The 17950-nt window shown below is 69.4% G+C and overlaps 1 protein-coding gene across 6 annotated transcripts in view; it reads left to right on the top strand.

The window, feature by feature from the left end:
- The first annotated feature begins 15769 nt into the window (after nt 1-15769).
- TNS1 (tensin 1) overlaps nt 15770-17950 on the top strand; it is a 54841-nt gene continuing 52660 nt past the window's right edge. For all 6 annotated transcript variants that reach the window (XM_082311633.1, XM_082311636.1, XM_082311637.1 and 3 more), the window contains exon 1: nt 15770-16372. In XM_082311633.1, coding sequence (XP_082167759.1) covers nt 16346-16372 — 27 coding nt within the window. In that variant the 5' untranslated portion in view covers nt 15770-16345. The remainder of the gene's footprint in view (nt 16373-17950) is intronic.

Consider the following 17950-nt stretch of genomic DNA (forward strand, 5'->3'; position numbering starts at 1 on the left):
GAGGTGTGGGGTCCCCGGTGCAGATGCAGAGTGGGGTGCACCCTGTCCCCCCACCCTGAGCAAGCCCCGTGGTGGGGTGGGGGTGCCCGGGGCCATTTCGGGGTGTCCTGTGGCTAGGGGTTCCCCTGGGTAACGCTGTGCCCACAGCGCGGTGCATCAGCCGGGCACCCTCTTGGAGAGGGGACCCTGCTGGGGAGGGCTGGGGGGGGTCCCTAAATGTGTCCTCAGGCTCCTGGGGAGAGGCATGGTGGGGTGTCAGGGGGGGCTGGCAGAGGGGCGGGCAAGCCCCCCCATGTGCAGGCACTGCCATTTAGGGCTTGGGGTGGACAGGGGGTGCCAGAGGGAAGCTGAGGCAGGGTCGGCGGGGTGGGGGGGTGGCGGGTTGAGCTGCGATGGAACCCAGGCGTCCGGGCTCCTGCACCGCCAAACCGGAGGGGGCTGGAGGGGGGGGCACTGTTAGGATCCGCCATCCACCCCAGGGGACGCCGTGCCCGGGGGGCAGGCGGGTGAGCCCGGGGGGTGCCGAGCCCCGAGCCCCCGAGTGCAGGAGGAGGAGGAGGAGGCGGCGGAGGAGGGGGAGCGTGGCGGAGCTGGCTCCCACCCAAGCACTGCAGGACATGGGCGGGCACGGTGCTCCCTGCCTGGCTGCCAGCGCGCAGGCGACGCTGGGGGACCGGCGAGGGGGGACGGGGCCCGGTGGGACCGCAGCCCCCCGGCCCATCGTCGCACGGCGCCGTGCCCACCGCCGTGCCCCTCCTGGGCACCGCCCGGGCACCGCCCGGGCACCGGAGCTTGTTGCAACCGGGGACTGGGGGGGGGGGGGGGCACGGCTGGGTTTGGCCGCCCCCCCGAGCGTGCCCTGGGCAGGGGTCGGCCCCTGCACCCCCCAACCCCGGCCGGGTGACCCCCGGGCAGGGGCACCATGACCCGGCTGAGCTGGTGCTTTGCCACCTTGGTTCGCTGGGGGAAGTCCCTGCTGTCCTGCCTCCTGCCCCTCCGCGCCTGCCGCCACCGGGAGGTAAGCGGGCACCGCCGGGCACGGCGTTAGGGTCAGGGTCTGCGGGGGGGGGCACGGAGCTGGGGCGGGCTCCGGGGGGTGCAGGGGGATGGGGGTGCGGGCTGGCACTGGCTCTGCCTGCTGCGGGCAGCGAGGGGTTAAACCGTGCATATGCATGCCAGGGTGTCGGGCATGTCCTTTGTCCCTTCTTGTGTCCCCCCCAGCGTGGCACCGTGACCCCCCCCCCCCATAACCCGCACCCGCGGGCCCCTGCAGTGCCTGGCTGGAGGGGATCTGCTGGGATCTGCTGTAAAGCCTTTCACGCAAAGGGATCTGCGGGGATCCCTGTGTCCTTACAGAGCGAGCGCGGAGGCGGGGGGTGTCCCTGTGTCCTTACAGCACCCCCAATGGGGGGACCCCTGTGCCCATAAAGCACCCGGCACGAGAGATCCCTGTGCCATAAGGTGCCCAGCGTGGGGGATCCCTGTGCCTGTAAGCACCCAGCACTGGGGAGCTCGGTGCCCATAAAGTGCTCGGTTTGTGTGGGATCCCTGTGTCCAAGAAAGTGCCCAGCATGAGGGACCCCTGTGCCCGTAAGCACCCGGTGTGGGGCATCCCTGTGCCCATCAGCACCTGGTGCGTGTGGGATCCCTGTGCCAAAAGATTGCCCTGCACGGGGGATCCCTGTGCCCATGCAGCACCCGGTGCAGGGACCTGTCCTGCTCTGCTGCCCGTGCTGGGGAAACTGAGGCAGGGAGGGGTGAGGCTGGTAGAGTGCGTGGGGCTCCCGCTGTGCCACCCTCACTTGGTTCCTTAACCTCTGGAAAGCTGCCCCGTGCCCGGCGGGGTGGCACGGGCCACTCCGGCTGCACCGTGCCAGCCAAGCGGGTGCCAAAGCCACCGCCGGGCAGCGCCTGGGGGAGTGTCGCTGCAGGGTGGTGACAGGCCAGTATGTGCCAGGGCAGGGACCCAGCCTGGAGGAGGGAGAGGCCCCTGGCTGCTTAGGGACCCCAGCACGTGCAGGGGACGCAGGACTGTGAGCTGCTGGGGGGGCGCGGGTGGGTGCTCAGGGCTGCGGGTGGGTGGGTGGCACTGGTGGGGTGTGGGGTAACAGTTGTGCAATCCCATGTCCATCCCTGTGTCCGAGTGTCCCTGATGTGGGTGTGAGAACAGGGACTCACAGGGGTGTGGAATGCACATGCGTGCTCGTGTGTGTGTGTGTTCACGAGTGGGCAGATGGGACTGGGACAAGAGTGAACTGCAGCTGGCACGAGCGTGGGTGCACAGCAGGTCCCTGGGGAGCTGCCGTGGGGTGCATGTCCCTGCGCGGGTGCGGGTGTGGGCATGTGCCCACTCATGGGGGGTGTGCATGCATGTGCGTGCCCCCTAGCACATGCGTGTGTGCTGGGTGCAGTAGCAGTGGGGCTTTACGCTGGTGTGAGCTGCTGGAGGGGTGTCCCCCAGCCCTTCCTGTGCCCAGATGGGCACCCACACACGGAGGTGCCCGCCCGCCATGCGTGACACGGGCCATATGCGTGGTGTGCATGAGTGTGCCCTGGTGTGTACGCAGGAGGGCTGCTTGTGCGACGTCTGCATGCACCCCGTGCACCCAAGGGCAATGCGGGGACACCTCTGCGGGAAGCGGGCTTGGGGGGGCTTGGGGACACAGTGACCCTGGGAGGGGGGACACAGAGGACTCCTGCCAAGGCTGACCCTGCACTGGGGGTACATGTTCGCACCAGTGGTACCCATGGGGGGGGTCCCTGGGCTAAGTGCCCCTGTCTGTGCCCCCCCTGCTGAGAAAATGAGCCCTAAATGATGCTCACGGGCAGTGTCCCTGCAGCCACCCTGTCCTGGTCGCATGACCCTTGTCCCTGCCCTTCTGAGGGGCCCGGGCTTGTCACGGCAGTGAATGGGAGGGGGTGATTTATGAGGGGGTGGGGACACCCCTCTCCACTGGGGCTTTAATTTGTGGGCAGTAACGAGGCTGATTAATGAGGGCTGTAATGACGGGGGGGGGGGGGGGGGGGGCGCGCACGGATGGGCGCTCCCCGCCTGCTTGGTGCTGTGAGCAGGATCAGGCCCCCCAGCCTCCCTCCGCCCCTGGGCCTGGCTGGCACGGGAGGCGTGGGGTGCTGTCCCCATCTGTCCCCTGTCCCAGCTGGCACATCCCCACATCGGTACCTCCACCATGGGCCAGGCAGGCACAGCGGGGCGGTGGGGCAGAGGGCGGTGGCACAGGGATATTTTGGGGAGGGGGTGTGGCACTTTGGGGGGGGTCAGATGCCACCCCAGGGTCTGGGAAGGGAAGCCCCCCGCGTCCCACCCTGCCCTTCCTCTCTGGGCTGGCGGCTGCACGCAGCGTACAGATGGGAAACTGAGGCACGGGGGGGGGCATTACAGTGCCCACGTCCCCCTCGTGCCCACGTCCCCATGCCAGCCATGGCTCATCCCGCCAGCGTGTCCTTCCCCCCCGGCACATCCCCCCACCCTGACTCACACCCCTGTGGTTGCGGCCAGCTGAGCACAAGTTTCCAGGCTGGAGCCAGAGTCAGCGCTGGGGGGGGCACACCGTGTGCCACCCGGCCAAGCCCCCCCAGCAGGGGCTGGGGCACCCTCCTGCCAAATCCATCCCTGTCAGGACCGTGGGCTGCCAAACCGCTCTCTGTCCCGCCTGAAGGTTGTCCCCCCTCGCTGAGGCCCCCCAGCTCGGCGCACGGATGGATGTCCGCCGATCCCTCCCTGTCTCCCGTCCCGGGACCACCCAGGGGACACGGCTGGGGATAGGGGGGAACACCCCAGCGCAGGACCCGCTGGAGGCTGGAGGAGGGGTGGGGGTGAGGTGGGTGGCGGGAGGAGGAAATGGATCCCAAATGTGTGTGTGAGGGGGAGAGGGGGGCCGGGACCAGCCACAGCCCCGCTTCGGCCTCCCCACTCCCGCAGCCCCTCTGGGGGGGGTCCCGGCCGCCCCCGGAGCCACCTCTGCTGGGGCGGGGGGTCCCGGCCGCCCCCGGGGCCACCTCGGCAAGGGTGCCCGTCGGCGTTGTGGGGGTCTGGGGGGGGCTTTGCCGTCCCCCCTTCTCCCCCCGGTGCGGGGGCGGCGTGGGGCCGGGGCGGGGCGGGCGGGCGGAGCGAGGGGGCCGGGGGGGCTCGGCCGGCCGCGGGGCCGCGCCGCGGGCAGCATGACCGGGCTCTGCCTCTCCTGCCTGCTCTGGGTACGGCCCGCCGCGCCCGCACCGGGGGGCACCGGGGGGCACCGGGGGGGAGCGGGGCAGCATCGCGGTGGGGCCCGGCAGCGGGGTCTCGGAGCGGGGCTGGTCCCGGGAGCGGGCGGTGGATGGGGGCTGGCTGCGGGACGGAGCGGGACGGAGCGGGGGTGTTTGGAGCGGGACAGGACCGGCGGCGCTGGACCGGGACCGGGACCGGGACCGGTTCTGGGGGAACCGGGACCGAAGGGAGACCGGCAGAGACGGCCGGACACTGGGGCCGGGGGGACCGGATCGGCAGCGGGGCCGGAAGGAGCCCCGGGGACCGGGGGGGAGCGAAGTGGGGACCCAGCCCGGGAGAGCGGCGGCGGCGGGCACCGGGCTGGGGGGTGCACGGAGCGGGGACCGGGATGGGATGCGGGACAGGGACACGGGACAGGGACACGGGACTGGGGGGTGTCTATGGAGGGGATGGGGATGGGGAGGGTGGGGGGCTGATCCCCCTCGACACCCTGCCTGCAGCACCGGCCGAGGGCCCCCGCCGTTCCCCGGGCTGAGGCTTTGCTGCCGCACTGGAGGGGAGGGAAACTGGGCAGACTGGGGGGATCCAGTCTATGCTGGGGGTTGGGGCTGCCCCCCGCCCCCAGTCACCAAGGTGAGCTGGGCCCCGGGGTGCAGTGGGGTGCAAAGCGCTGGGTGGGTCTGAGCCCACAGGGCTGGACCCGGGTGTCCCAGTGCCCCCCCCCGGCTTTGCAGCCTCAGGGGAACTGGGTGTCCCAGTTCCCCCCCCTGCTGCACCTCTCTGCAGTGCTGGGCAATGAACCCAGGCCTCCCAGCTCCTGATTAATCTGGCATCTCTCCCCGGTGCCTCTTCCAGCCCAGGACACCTGGGTCCCCTTCCAGCCTCCTTGGGTCTGCCTGTTTGGGGGCCCATGGCCAGGGATGCCTGTGCCCCCCCCGCCCCTCCTGCACCATGTGAGGGCTGGGCCCTGGAGGTGGGTACCCACCCAGGTGGCACCCCCAAGAGGTCCCCCAGTCCCCCTATGCATCCCCCCAGTAGTTCCCAGCCCTGGTGGCGGGGAGGCTAACTGGGATCCTGCCAGTATGGAGCTGGGACGAGGTTGTTTCGTGGGACGGGCTGGTTCCCCGCCTGGCGGGGTGGCACTGGGTGGGCAGGGTGTCCCCCCGAGAGCAGGGAGGTGGGGGCGTGAAGCTGGGCGCTGGGTCGGCAGCCCCCCGGCACGGGGATGGTGTTGGCAACGGGACAAGTGGAGGGGGCTCTGAGGGGTGGGAACGGGGCGGGCAGCTCTTTCCCCAGCGAGGATAATTGCTGTTAATGAAGCAGGCCCACGCTGATGTGTGGGGCCGGGGCAGGGTGGGGGGTGCGTGCGTGGGAGACGCGTCGGCGTTCCTGGGCATCCCGGCCGGGTCCCTGGGAGCGGGGGGCAAGGCCTGTTCCCGGGGCACCCCGCAGCAAAGATGCTGCTTTGCATATGCAAACGAGCTCATGGCATCGTTAGGCCTCGCTGTCACCCAGCAACTGAGGCGTGGGAGACCCCGGCCCGGGGGAGCTTTTCCCACGGCTGCCGGATGGGTGACGACACGCCTGTGCACATGCGTGTGTACGCCCAGCCGTGCGCACCCCGGTCCCTCGTAGGGTGGCACAGGCGCTGGGTGCTGCGGAGGGACCAGCGAGTGGCCCTGCAGGAGCAGGTGCCCAGGGAAGAGGGGCTTGCACACGCGTGTACAAACCCGTGCGAGTGTGCACGCGATTGCACGTGGACCTGCACGTGGGAACACGGAAATCTGCCCACACGTCTGCTGCTGCTGCGGCTGGCGGGGATGCGCATGCTCGCACATGCTCGCACGCTCGCAGGAGTGCCTGTGCAAGCAGCGCCCTGACACGCGCGCCGCACGCAGCACACGCAGCGCCCTCGCAGCCCCGGGGGTGTTTGCACGCGTGCAGGCGCGCGGCGCCCGCGCACGGCCTTTCTGCCTGTCCGTGCGTGCGCAGGGGAAACTGAGGCAGGGAGGTTTGGGGGGGGGTACCCGGCACCCTGACGCTTTGGCAGTGTCCCCCCGGCTCTCTGGCGCGGTGCCGAGGCCGGAGGAGAGCGGGGCGCCCGGGCCGGGGGGGCGCCGGGCCTCTGCTTGATCTCATTAGTCTTGGCAGGAAAAGGCGGATTTGCGGGGGCTCGCGTCTTCATCTGGCGGCGGGCGGGTGGGCAGGGCTGGCGCGCTGCCAGGGGGTGCCCCCCCCAAAACAGTGCCTGCAGCTGTGCCAGGACCCCCCCCTTGCCCTCAGGCCCCATGCGTGAGTGTGCACGCGCTTGCGCGCGTGCACGCTTGCGCCCCGGCACACGCATGGGTTCGGATGCGTCCTGCGCTCACGCTCGTGGGCCGTGCCAGGCGGGGTGGGCACGGCCGCTCACGCTCAGGGGGCACCGTGCACCCCCGTGGGGCACCCCGGCACACGCGGCCCGGCCTGCGCCCCGAAACGCAGCGTGGCCCTGAGACACCCCCCTGCACGGGCACCCTCCTGGCAGCACCCGCGCGTACCCGGGTGCGCACACGTGCCTTTGCACACCTGTCTGCGTATTCGCACGCGTACACGCGAACACAGCCGTGCGCGCACATGTTTGTGTACGTGCATTCACAGGTGCTCCCGTGCACGCAGGTTTGCGCACGCAGGTTTGCACACGCGTACATGCACACGAGCACGTGTGTCCCCCCCCTCACGCATGCAGGCACGCGCGCTTGTGCCTGCACACGCGTGCTCGCAGAAACGCTCGTGTGCAGGCAGGCGTGCACGGGGACACGCAGGCCGACACCGGTGCACGCGTTCGCGCGCACACACACGCGCGCACGCGACGCGCGCGGGCAGACGTGCAGGCGGCTGCGGATCTGCTCCCGCCTGTGCACGCACGGTGTGCACACAAGCGTGCGCACACGCGCGTGCCCGCGCACACACACGCGCGCGCGCAGGGCCCTCCGGCGCGCCCCGCCAGGGGGCGCCAGAGACTATTTAAAGGGGCCGCCGCAGCTGGGGGTGCACGGCCCCTGCCCACCCCGGGGGCGAGCATCGGTCCCCCCCCACGCCGTGCCCGCCGCCCCACGGCCCCACGGCCCCACGGCCCCGGCCCTGCCGCAGGGGGCACGGCCCCGGGTGATGGGGTGCAGGGGGGGACACATTTCTTCACATGGGGGGTGGGGGGGTGGAGGCTGCCCCCTGCCCAGGGGGAAACTGAGGCAGGGCAGGGCTGAGTGCCCGGGTCTCCGTGCCACCTCGTTCCCGCTGACGAAGCCCCGTGTCCCCCCCCTCCCCAGCCTCAGGACCTGGAGGCCCCCCCGGCGCACACCTTCAAGATGACGAGCTTCAAGAAGGTGAAGGCATGCGGGATCTGCCGGCAGGCCATCACGCGCCAGGGCAGTACCTGCCGAGGTGAGCCGGGGCACACGCGTGTGAAAGGGGGTGGGCCGGGGGGGGGTCAGGCCATCAGGGGATGCGTGCGAGTGCCTGCACATGAGGATGTGAAGGTGGGAACACGTCCCCGTGCCCACCTGTGCACACCCGCGCGGGTGTGAGTGTGTTAGCGGGAAAGCCTGTGGGTGTGCAAGGGGGCTTGTGGCGCCTTTGCAGGCGGGAAGGTGGCCGGGACGTGAGGGTGGCCTGTGGAGGCAACTGCATGCGTGCGTGCCGCACGCGCGCGTGGAGTGAGTGTGCAACCGTCACCGTGCGAGTGTGCACACGCATGCGGCTCTGTGCACACGCATGCGGCTCTGTGCATGCGGGTGGGTGCTCGCGCTCTCTGCTGTGCCCGCTGCCCGTGGTGCCCGGTGGGATGCAGGCGGTGCCGCGGCCCCTTGCACGTGTGCGGAGCTGCCGAGCCCCGTGCGAGGGGCGGCGGACGGAAACGCCGCTGGCCGCAGGAACAATGCGGCTTCCTGCGCCGCAGGAAGCGGCCCCACGGGGGGACAGGGCCTGGGGGGCGGCCGTGACCGGGGCCACGCTGCGCGGGGACCCTCGTGTCCCCCAGGGATGGGACATGTGGCTTTGCAGGGCCACCAGGGCGGCGTGGCGGTGCCCTGTATAAGCGTGTGTCCCCAGCAGCAGCAAACACACGCCCGCACTGACCATGTGCACATGCCGTCCTCTGCAGGGGCGCGGGTGCAAGCGTGCAACAGCAGCATGCGGGCAGGCGGGGGCATGGGCACTGGCAGCACCCCCGCGGTGCTCTCATGCACGCCGGTGCACGTGCGAGGCCTTGTGAGACGTGTCCGTGCACGGCTTCCCTTCACGCCATTAACCCCCAGGCACTGGGGTTTGCACGCGCACACGCTCCCCGGCGCGTTGGCACCGGGGGCAGGACAGCTCATGCGCGTGCATGTGTGCCTGAGTGCCGCATGCATGTGCACGTGGTGCTGTGCCGTGCTGGTGCCACCCAGAGTGTGCATGCGCGTGTACAAGGCGTGGGCATCCGTGTGCGCGTGTGCATATCCCAGCGGCCTGTGCCCGGTGCCGAGGTGCTCCATGCCCCTCAGCCTGGGGTGCCCCCCCTGTCCTGCGCTGCACACGGGGTGCCCGCGGGCTGCCCCCGGCAATGCCCCCTCTCCTGCCCCCGCTAACCCTCTCTCCCTTCTCCCTCCCGCAGGCTGCAAGCTCTCCTGCCACACCAAATGCCAAGCCAAGGTAAGGCTGGCTCCCCAGGGTGTGCCCGTCCCTGCCCGGCGGGCACCGGGGACTCAGAGCGGGGATGCCACGGTCCGTGCCAGCTGACCCCACCAGATGGGCACCCGGATGGGCTGGTGGCTGTGGGCTGGTCGTGGTTGCACTGGTGTCACTGGCGAGTGAGGCTGGCAGTGCCATCCTGCTGCCTGGTCCCTGACGGCACGTGCCTGTCTGGATATGGGGCTGGGTTTTGGGGTGCAGCCCTGCTCAGAGGGGGCCGGCAGGGATCTGCGCCCCGGTGCCTGGAGCGGGGTGCCCTTTGCCAGGGTGGGTGCTGCTGCACGTGGGTGCCATGCGCTGCGGCCGAGCGCTGCCGGCGGCACGCATGCAGGCTGGGCACCTCTCTGGATACCCAGCACTGCCGGGGGCGGATCTTGCCGGCAGGAGGGAGTGGAGCCAAGGATGCCTGGTGGTGATGTCCATCTGTCCGTCTGCTTCACCAGCGGAGGGGGACCCTACGGCAACCCAGGTTCTCCGGGGAGCTGGAAGTGGGCACGGTGCCCGCTGCTGCGCTGCTGGGGCAGGGGAGGCTGCGCATTCCTGAATCCCTGGGGAGGCACGCGTGCCAGCCGGCTCTGGGGCTGGCATCTCGGGCGGGAAGAGGCTGGCACGGGCGGGCAGCGTAGGCTGAGACGTGCCCATGCCCGTGCCCAGCCGGGCAGGGAGGGAGAGGAAAGGCCCGGGGGCGGGGGGGCCTGTGCTGGGGACCGGGCACGCGTCGGGCTTCACAGGGTGCCGCAGCATGGGTGGTGGCGCGGGGCAGGCACTGGGAGCAGCCCTGGCGCTGAGCCCCGGCTGCGATGTCGGAGGAGGTTGGGGCTGTGGGGGCACCCTGGGGACGTGCCTGGCACCCTGGGCCCTGAGCAGGCAGGGCAGAAGTGACCAAGAGGCTCGATGGGGCTGGGCTACCCCGGGGACCCTCTGCCACCCTGGGGAACCCTATGCTATCTTGGGGACTCTCTGCCATCCCAGGACCCTGTGCCAGCCTGGGGACCCTGTGCCAGCCTGGGGACCCCGTGCCAAAGATGCCCGGGGGCTGAGGCCAGAGGAGGTGGCTTTGCCTTGATGCCGGGGTGCCGTGGGGAGAGGCGAGGGGGGCGTGGGGTGAGGGGATGCCTGCAGTATGGCAGGTGGTGGCAGGGAGCATCTGCCAGTGGTTTCCAGGCAGGAGGGAGTATCGGGAAGCACGTGCATCTGGGTGTGCGCCTGGTGGGGATTCTCTGATGTCTGATATGGGGTTATGCACCAAGAGGAGCGTCACACGAGGGTCCCAGCATCCGGGTAGCCTGCGTGCAGGGGCAGCCTGTGGCTTGCTCCTGTGGCCGGCTGCATTTCATTAGCCTCCGTCACCCTTCCCACGCTCACTGGAAGCTGGAGCCTCCTCGGTGGGGCCAGCTAGCCGAGGGGTGTGCTGCTGGGGGGGGTGCGTGCATGGGGCCAGGGCCAGGGGCCTTCTGCAGAGCTCCTTTGGGCCAGCGCCCAGGGAGGGGCTCCTCCGGCCGGGCAAGAGGCCAGCTGACTCACACGCCGGCTTGTTATTGTAGGGTCTCCAGGGAGGGCGCGTATGGGGAGGGGGCTTGGCACAGAGCAAAAACGGCCTCTTGTCTACCTGAAGCCCCTCACGTTTAACCCCTGCACCCCCAGGATACTTTGGAGTGGGAAGATGGGCTCACCCCCAAGGTGCTGGCAGCTGCACCCCCCAATGCTTCCTCCTCCTGCCCTGGAGATGCTGCCGAGGTCCCGGTGTCCCCCCCTCTGGTGGCTCCTGGCCCTGGAGCCTGTCCCATCATGCTATTTGCAGCATCTTCCCCTTGGTCCCCATATTTACCCCCTTGGGACCTGCCCGACCCCTTGTTCTGCCCCCCCTGGCTGCCCCCCGCCATGGCCGGCTCCCAGCAAGCTGCCTCCTGGCCCAGTTGAGGGGAAGCCCCCAGTTACAAACCCCAAATGGACTGGGTACAGTGGGAGGGGGGGGAGAGGGGAGAGACAGGGGTGTGGGTAGGGGGGCTGGTGGGGTGTGAAGGGTTGTACTGGGTGTGATGGGTGTGGGGTGCCAGGGGGTATCATAGGTGTGATGGGGATACGGGGGGGCACTGGGGTGTATGTGGGGACACCAGAGAGGTTTTGGGGTGCTGGTGTGCGCCACATACCCGAGGAGGCAGTGAGCGGGCAGAACCGTGCCTGGGCAGGCAGGACCTATGCCCCTCGAGGTGGGACCCGTGCCCCGCCATGCCAGCGATGCTGGTGGGGTGCCCGGCGCCCGTGGGCGGCTCTGGTGGGGCTGGGGCAGCCACACAGACATCAGCTGGGAAGCACGACGCCGTTCCCATGCCCATGTAAGGCCCTTCTCGCGCCCGGCCCCTCCGCTCAGGGATTTTTCCTCGCTTAGCAAACCTCCCTCCCTCCAAGGGGGACGGATGGACGGATGGACACTGGCATGTATCCGACCCCCCCAGCCTGCCCCATCCCTCCCTCTTCGCACCGAAACTGCCTGCCCAAAGCAGGGGGCGGGTAGCTTCCTTGAAAAGTGGGGAAACTGAGTCACAGAGCCCTGCCCGGGGGCAGCCGGAGGTGGGGGGCACGGCGTGGGGTGCAGTGCTTTCTGTGGCAGCGGTCAGGCATGGGTGAGCCCGCATGTTGGCACGTGCCAGTCGTGGCGCAGCCAGGATCTAGTGGTGACACTGCCTTCCTGGCCGGGATGGAGGGATGAGCCTGAGGATGCGCCGGGCAGTGGGGCCATGCAGGCATATCCCAAATCATGGAGCAAGGGAGGTGCTGGGGGTGTCCCCATCTCCTGGGATGTGCTTGCTCCAACTGGGCCTGGATTTTGTCATAATGCTGCTTGGAAAGGCTGAGAAAAGGCAGGGAACGATGCTTCTCCCCGTGGTGGGAGTTGGCCTGGCAATGGCCGGTTTGGCTGGGCGACGGGAAGAGCTGCGGCGTTTGGCTGCTGAATCGGCTGGCGATCATGGGTGGTTGGTTCTGGGAAGCGATGGCTGTGCCAGCCCCTGGGCCTGGCAGGGCTCCAGCCTGCCCTGCTCGCCCCGCGCCACACCGGGGCCCACAGGTCCTGGGGGAGTGGGAGTGCCGGGCTGTGCCAAGAGGGAAAACTGAGGCACGGCACATAGTGTGGGGCTGAGGCGTTTGGGGGCTGCCTTGTCCCCCGGCGTCTCCCCTTGGGGAGCTTACAGCGGGTGCTGGAGCCGTGCCAGGCTGCCGGGCCACGTGTGTGAGTATGTGTGGGTCCATGCATCTGAAAATGTGTGTGTGAGTGTGCATGCGTGTACCCAAACATGAGCGTGTTTGCACGATCATGCATGTGCTCATGTGTGCATGATCATGTATGCTTGCAGATGCATGCATGTGCGTGTGAGCCTACAGGGGAATGCATGCGCGCGCAAGAACATCCATCTGTGTGCACAAGTGTGCTCGCACACGGGCGGGTGGCCACACGCGTGTGCTCCCAGCTCAGTGCCATCCATCCCCGCTGGCCTCGCGCCAGGCCTGGCTTGTTTTTCAAGTGCCCCCCTGCGATGGGACTCCGGGGGGGCATGGTTTGTCCATCATTAAACCGGGGGCTGGAGCAGGGCCAGGGCTGGGCAGCGAGGCGCGTCCCAGCCAGAGCAATCGCTCCCAGTGCCCGCGGCACCAGTGGGCCCTTGGCAGCGGGGGGACGCAGTGGGACCTGTGCCAGGGCGCGCGGTGCTGGCAAAGGGGATGTGCATCTCCTGCCCTCAGCTGGTGCTGGGGACCCCCTCACCTGCAAAGCAAGTCAGGGCCAGGAGGGGAAACTGAGGCAGGGAGCGTTTGGACCCTTCTGGGCAGGCTTGACTCATGGTGATGGGCACCCCGCAGCCGTGTCATGGCTGGGGGTGCTGGGCAGTGCTGGGGTGCACAGCCAGGCTGTGCATCGCGGGGTGCCTGTGGCTGTGCCAGGAATGGTGGCTGCATGGAGGGGACATCCATGTCCCAGCTGCAGCGGGCTCGTGCTAGGGCACATGTGGCTGTCCCATCCCCTCTCACTGCCCCAGCCACCCTGCCCTGCTGCCTCCTCCCTGCACAGCGGAGGGGATGACGTGCCAGTCACACTGGGAGCTGCCCGTCCCGTCCCTGTCCCCGATGTCCTGTTAAAAGCCACCACCCCAGTGCTTCAGGACAGCTAATTAGCAACACCCCTGGTCTCCACAACAGAGCGGGTGGTGGTGGGGGGAGGAATGCTGCAGGAATGTGTCCTTGGCCCTGGCACAGGCCCAGCCAGGGTAGCGGGATAGGGGGCTGCGGGGGTCAGCCCTGCCTCGGTGCCATGCCAGGTCGTGTTTGTGCAGTGGGTCCTGGAGGGGGTTCTGGGTTTTTTTTTCTCCCTCTTTCCTTTTTCCCCTTCTTTACGTCACCGCCCAAATATTCGGCCTCTCTCAGCCCCGGCGGGGGCGGAGGGGGGGTCGGCTCGGCTGCTCGGAGGAGCTGGGGCCCTTCTCTGCACCCTCCGGGTGCTGCTGGGCACAGGGAGAGCGAGCAGGGGAGTGGGGATGCTGAGACCGCCCACGCTTGCTGCACTGGTGAGCGCTGGCCAGGGCTGGCCTGGGAGGTGTCAGCTGAGGCAGGGGGTCCACCAGCCTCCCTCCTTGGGGGCTCCCAGGGCTGGATCCAGCCCCCCAGGGCCCTGCAGTGGTGGAAGGCAGGATCCGGGCTGGACAGGGGCTCCCCCAGGGGGTCTCTGCCTCATTTCCCATCAATCTTCTCCCTTCCCGGACCACTTTGCATCCCCCATGGCCACCCCTCTTGGGACCTGCCCCGGGAAGGGTGCTGGGTCCCTGGGGACCCCCAGCACCCTCCGAGGGGTGGCACTGACCCCAAACCAGCTGAAAGGTCTGGCTCAACAAGGGGCTCTACAGACCCCATGCTGGGGCTTCGTGTCCTCCCTGTGTGCTTTCACCTCTGGAGATGACCCCCTCCATGTGCCTGGTCCTCGGATCCCCCTTTTTCCACCAGGATCTGGGGTTGCGATGCTCAAGGGTGCTTGTTTTGGGTTGTGGAGGAGCTGGTTCAGGTGGGGGCTGGTTTCTCTGGGGCTGCTGGGGGGACCCTGTGGGGCCCAGGGCCACTGGTGACACTTGGCCGACTGCTGGACCTGCTCCCACCGGTGCTTTGGCCTCGATGGCTCCAGGAGGTATTTGGTGGCTGGAGTTCAGGGGCATTGTCAGGACTTCTCTGGCTGTGTCATGCATGGGGACACGTCATCTCCCCAGGGGACAGCTCCCGTCACCTCCCCGGGGATGGGGACGTGCTGTCAGCGCCCTTTGCTCACCCACTCACTTCCATCCCGCTTGGCCACTGATACTTTCCCATCTGGCCCCGGCTCTTCCACTGCTGGTGTTTCCCAGGGCCCGGGAGCCGTCCCACGGCCACCTCCCAAGGAGCCGGGGCTGGGGGTGTCCGTGCAGGAGTCTGTGCCGGAGCCGAGCCGGGGTCTACGCCTGGCTTTCCTGGTTCAGGGTGTTCATTGCCCCTCCATCCCAGTCACAGCACTCCCCTCTTTTTGGGATGCCTGCTTTCTGGGGGCTGTCGTGCTGGGGGGGCTTGTTTGGGGGTGCCAGTGGATCCTGGTGGGGGGGTTTTGTCTGCAGAGTGGTGGCTGTTGGGGTCCGGCCCCATGCCCTTAGGTGCCAGGGAGGGCAGTGGGGCTGGTGCTTGCTTGGGATGGGGGTGAGGAGGTGCCCCCCCAGGGATGCTGGGGCTCCAGCGCTTCGTCCTCGGCAGTGGGAAGGGTTCACCAGTGCCTCTCGGTGCTCCTGTCCCATGGCACTGTCCGGCTGCCGGGGAAACTGAGCCATGGAGGGGCTGGGCAGGATCTGCTGGAACAGGATTGCACACACAGGAGGGATGCATCTTACAGGAGTCTTGGAGGAGGGCAGAGGGAGAGCCCCTCGCCACCAGCCCCTCCCTGGTGACTTTTGGGGGGGGGTGGCAAGGCAGGAGGGATCCCCGGGGTCCTGCACCATGCCGGCAGAGCCAGCTCTGGCCTTTTGGCTGAGCCCGCGGCGTGAGGACGGAAACGCAAACAGGAACGGGGAGGCATTGGGTGAGAAAATGTCAACAGCGCTGGGCTGGGTGCCTGACTCGCCGCCTCCCCGGCCGGCTCGCCACTCTGTGGGGCACTGCTGGGCGGGCTCCCCCTGCCCCGCACTGCCGGGGGCTTCCCCACTTCACTCCCGAGTCTCCTGGCACTGAACACTTGCTCGCGCAGCAGGGCCAGGGCTGGGCTGCCCCAGGGGTGGCCGGGGAGAGCAGGGCTCCATCCATGGCCACACAGGGGCCCCGAGGAGGAGGAGGAAGGGAGGAAGGCGAGGGGGATGCTGGGCACACCCTGGGTTTGGGACAGGCGAGTGGGGGCTGGCATGGCTCCACATGCTAAGGGACAGCCGGGGCTTTTCCAGCATTTTGGCTTTGCTTTTTGATTGGGGGGTGGGCTGGTAAATCTTCACATCCCCCCAACACCGGGGGCATGAGGCACCCAAGGGACGTTAATCAGGCACCCCGTCCCGTGCGCGGCAGGAGGGGACCAAGTCGTGCCAGGGGGTGCCAGGCAGAAACGGCCCCAAGCAGGGCCCCACACCCCCGTCCCTGCCACCCCCCCGCCAAGGGCATGGGGACGCTGGTGGCGTCACGCGGGGCGATAAGGCCCCGACCCCGCTGCGCCCCGCCGCCCGCCGCGGCCCCTCGGCACGGGGTGCGAGGCGCTTTGCAGGGGCAGGCGGCGGAGGTGTGGGAGGGTATTTTTTTTTTTTTGGAGGGGGTCTGCCCGCTTGCCGGCACCCCTCGCCCAGGGCCAGCTGCCCGAGCCGGGCTCCCGGTTGCCTTTAAGGGCGTTTTTGGGGGAGGCGAGGGGAGCGGAGTGGGGCTGGACTTGGAGCGCGCCGTGCAGCTGGGGAGAGAGGGAAGAGGAGAAGAAAGAGGGAGAAGGAGCGAGAGGAGGGAGGGGAGCAGTGGAAAAAGCCGCCCCGGGACCCCCTTCCTCCCCAGGGCCGGGGCCGGCGCCCCCGGGCTCCCCAGCCCCCGGCCGCCCCGGGGGTGCGGAGGGGAGCGGGGGGCCGGCGGGACCCCCCTGCACCCCTCCATCGCCGGGGTCCCGCTTGCGGGGAGCGAAACCCTTCGGTCTCTCCCCCCTCCTTCCCTCCCCTCCCTCCTCCCTCCCTCCTTCCTTCCTTCCTTCTCCAGGCTTGGCCCGGGGAGGGAGGGGGGCTCTGCCTGCAGTCTGCCTTCACGCCTGCCCGCCCGGGCGACGCCGGGCTCCCGCCTGCCCCCCCCCCCCCGCCCCGGTCCCCCCGGCCGCCCCCCCCGGCCGCCCCCCGCGCCCCCGGGGCCAGGTGAGGCTGCGCTGCCGTCCCGTTCGGATGTAGGCAGGCGAGACCCCGGATGGATTTCGGGAGCGTCATGAACCAGGTACGGGAGGACGGCGAGGGGTACAGGGGTCCTCAGCCCCCCCCGGTGGGGGGGGGGGCCTGCTGCGGGGGGTGGCATCTCTTCAGGGGGCGGGGGCCCACGCGTGACATGCGAGCGGTGATGGGGTGGTGGCCCCCCCGCCCCCGTGTTGGGGGGGTCCCCAGTTGTCGGTCCCCAGAGGGGATCTCGGGGTGCCGGGGGGGCTTGGAGGGGGCAGTTTGGGGAAGGGGTGAGGGCCGGCTTGCTGCCGGCTGGGAGCTGCGAGCGGCTCGGCGGGGCCGCGCCCCCCGTGCCCACCTCCCCACTTCGCGGGGCGGTGACCCGCAGGGTGTCCCGCACGGGGGGTCACACGCCGGCCTTGGCGTCCCTTCCGAAGTGCGTAGGGACCTGTCCCCGGGGAGCGGAGGCTGGGCGGGAAAGCGGGGTCCTCCCCCGGCACCCTGCTCCCACCCGGCGGCCGGGTGGGCGATGCCGGGTGGGTGCCTGTCCCCCCGGGGTGGGGGGCACGGGGGGGGCGAGCCCCTGGGCCGGGACACCCTGGCAGCCCACGGGTTAACCCCCCCCTCCCCGCTCCCGCCGCGGGACCGTCAATGGTTAAACGCCGGGTTAATGAGTGGCGAGGAGCCCGGCGGGTGCCAGCCCCCCGCCCCCGGGCAGCGACCCCCGGGCCCTCGCACCGCCGGGCCCGCAGAGGGTTAAATCCGGCAGGGCAGGTCCCGGCGCAGATGTTTTTGGGCTGTGCTCCTGGGAGAGGAAACGGCCGAGCGAGGCATCAGCCCTCTTGGTTTTAAGAGGAAAACAAGAAAAAAAAGACAACTGCTCCCTTCCCGGGGGTGCCTGATCCCGCTCGGCATCGGGGGTCAGCGCCCTGCTGCAGGACTGGTGATCTCGGTGTGGGTGCTGGCAGGGACAGGGGGGTGACAGTGGCTGCGCTCCCCCCAGGTCCTCATAGAGGGTGCTGGGGTGGCATCTGCTGTGTGATGAGTTTGGGGGTGCTGGGGGGCACCCAAGCAGGCACCCCTTGTCCCACAGCGTGGTGGCACCGGGAGGGCTGTGTGCATCCTGCCTGGAGTCTGAAGCTGTTCCTGGGGGTAACACCCCCCAGGAAGGTGGGTCGGGAGAAAACGAGCCCCCAACCCACACCCTCTCTAACGAAGCCTCCCCATTAGCGATCCCGCTGGCCCCTGTTTCAGGAAGGGCAGGGCTGCTGTCCCGCCCTGGGCAGGGCGCTGCGCCTTGGGGCTGTGCCCCTCTGTGTCCCCCCCTTTTGGGGTCCCAAGCCAAGGGGTCCGTTTGCACCCTGACTTGTTTGGGGGGGCTCCTGGAGCAGAGCTGTGCCCTGCCGTGGGCCACCCTCCTGCTTGCTTTGCCACGGTCCCGTGCCTGGCCCCGTGCAGCCCATCCCCGGGGCATCCCGTCCCAGAGCCACCCCGCAGGGCGGTGGGGCGCAGGGAGAAGAGCAGCCCCATGGCACGGCCCCTGGACAGCAGGGAGCGGCTCCATCTCTGCTTTCCGCCCTGTTCCCACCACCCGGACACCATAGATGGGGGACTCCAATTTTGGGGGTGCTGCTCTGTT

The sequence above is a fragment of the Platalea leucorodia genome (genome assembly GCF_965183815.1).
Source record: "Platalea leucorodia genome assembly, chromosome: 5".
In the NCBI taxonomy this organism is placed as follows: Eukaryota; Metazoa; Chordata; class Aves; order Pelecaniformes; family Threskiornithidae; genus Platalea; species Platalea leucorodia.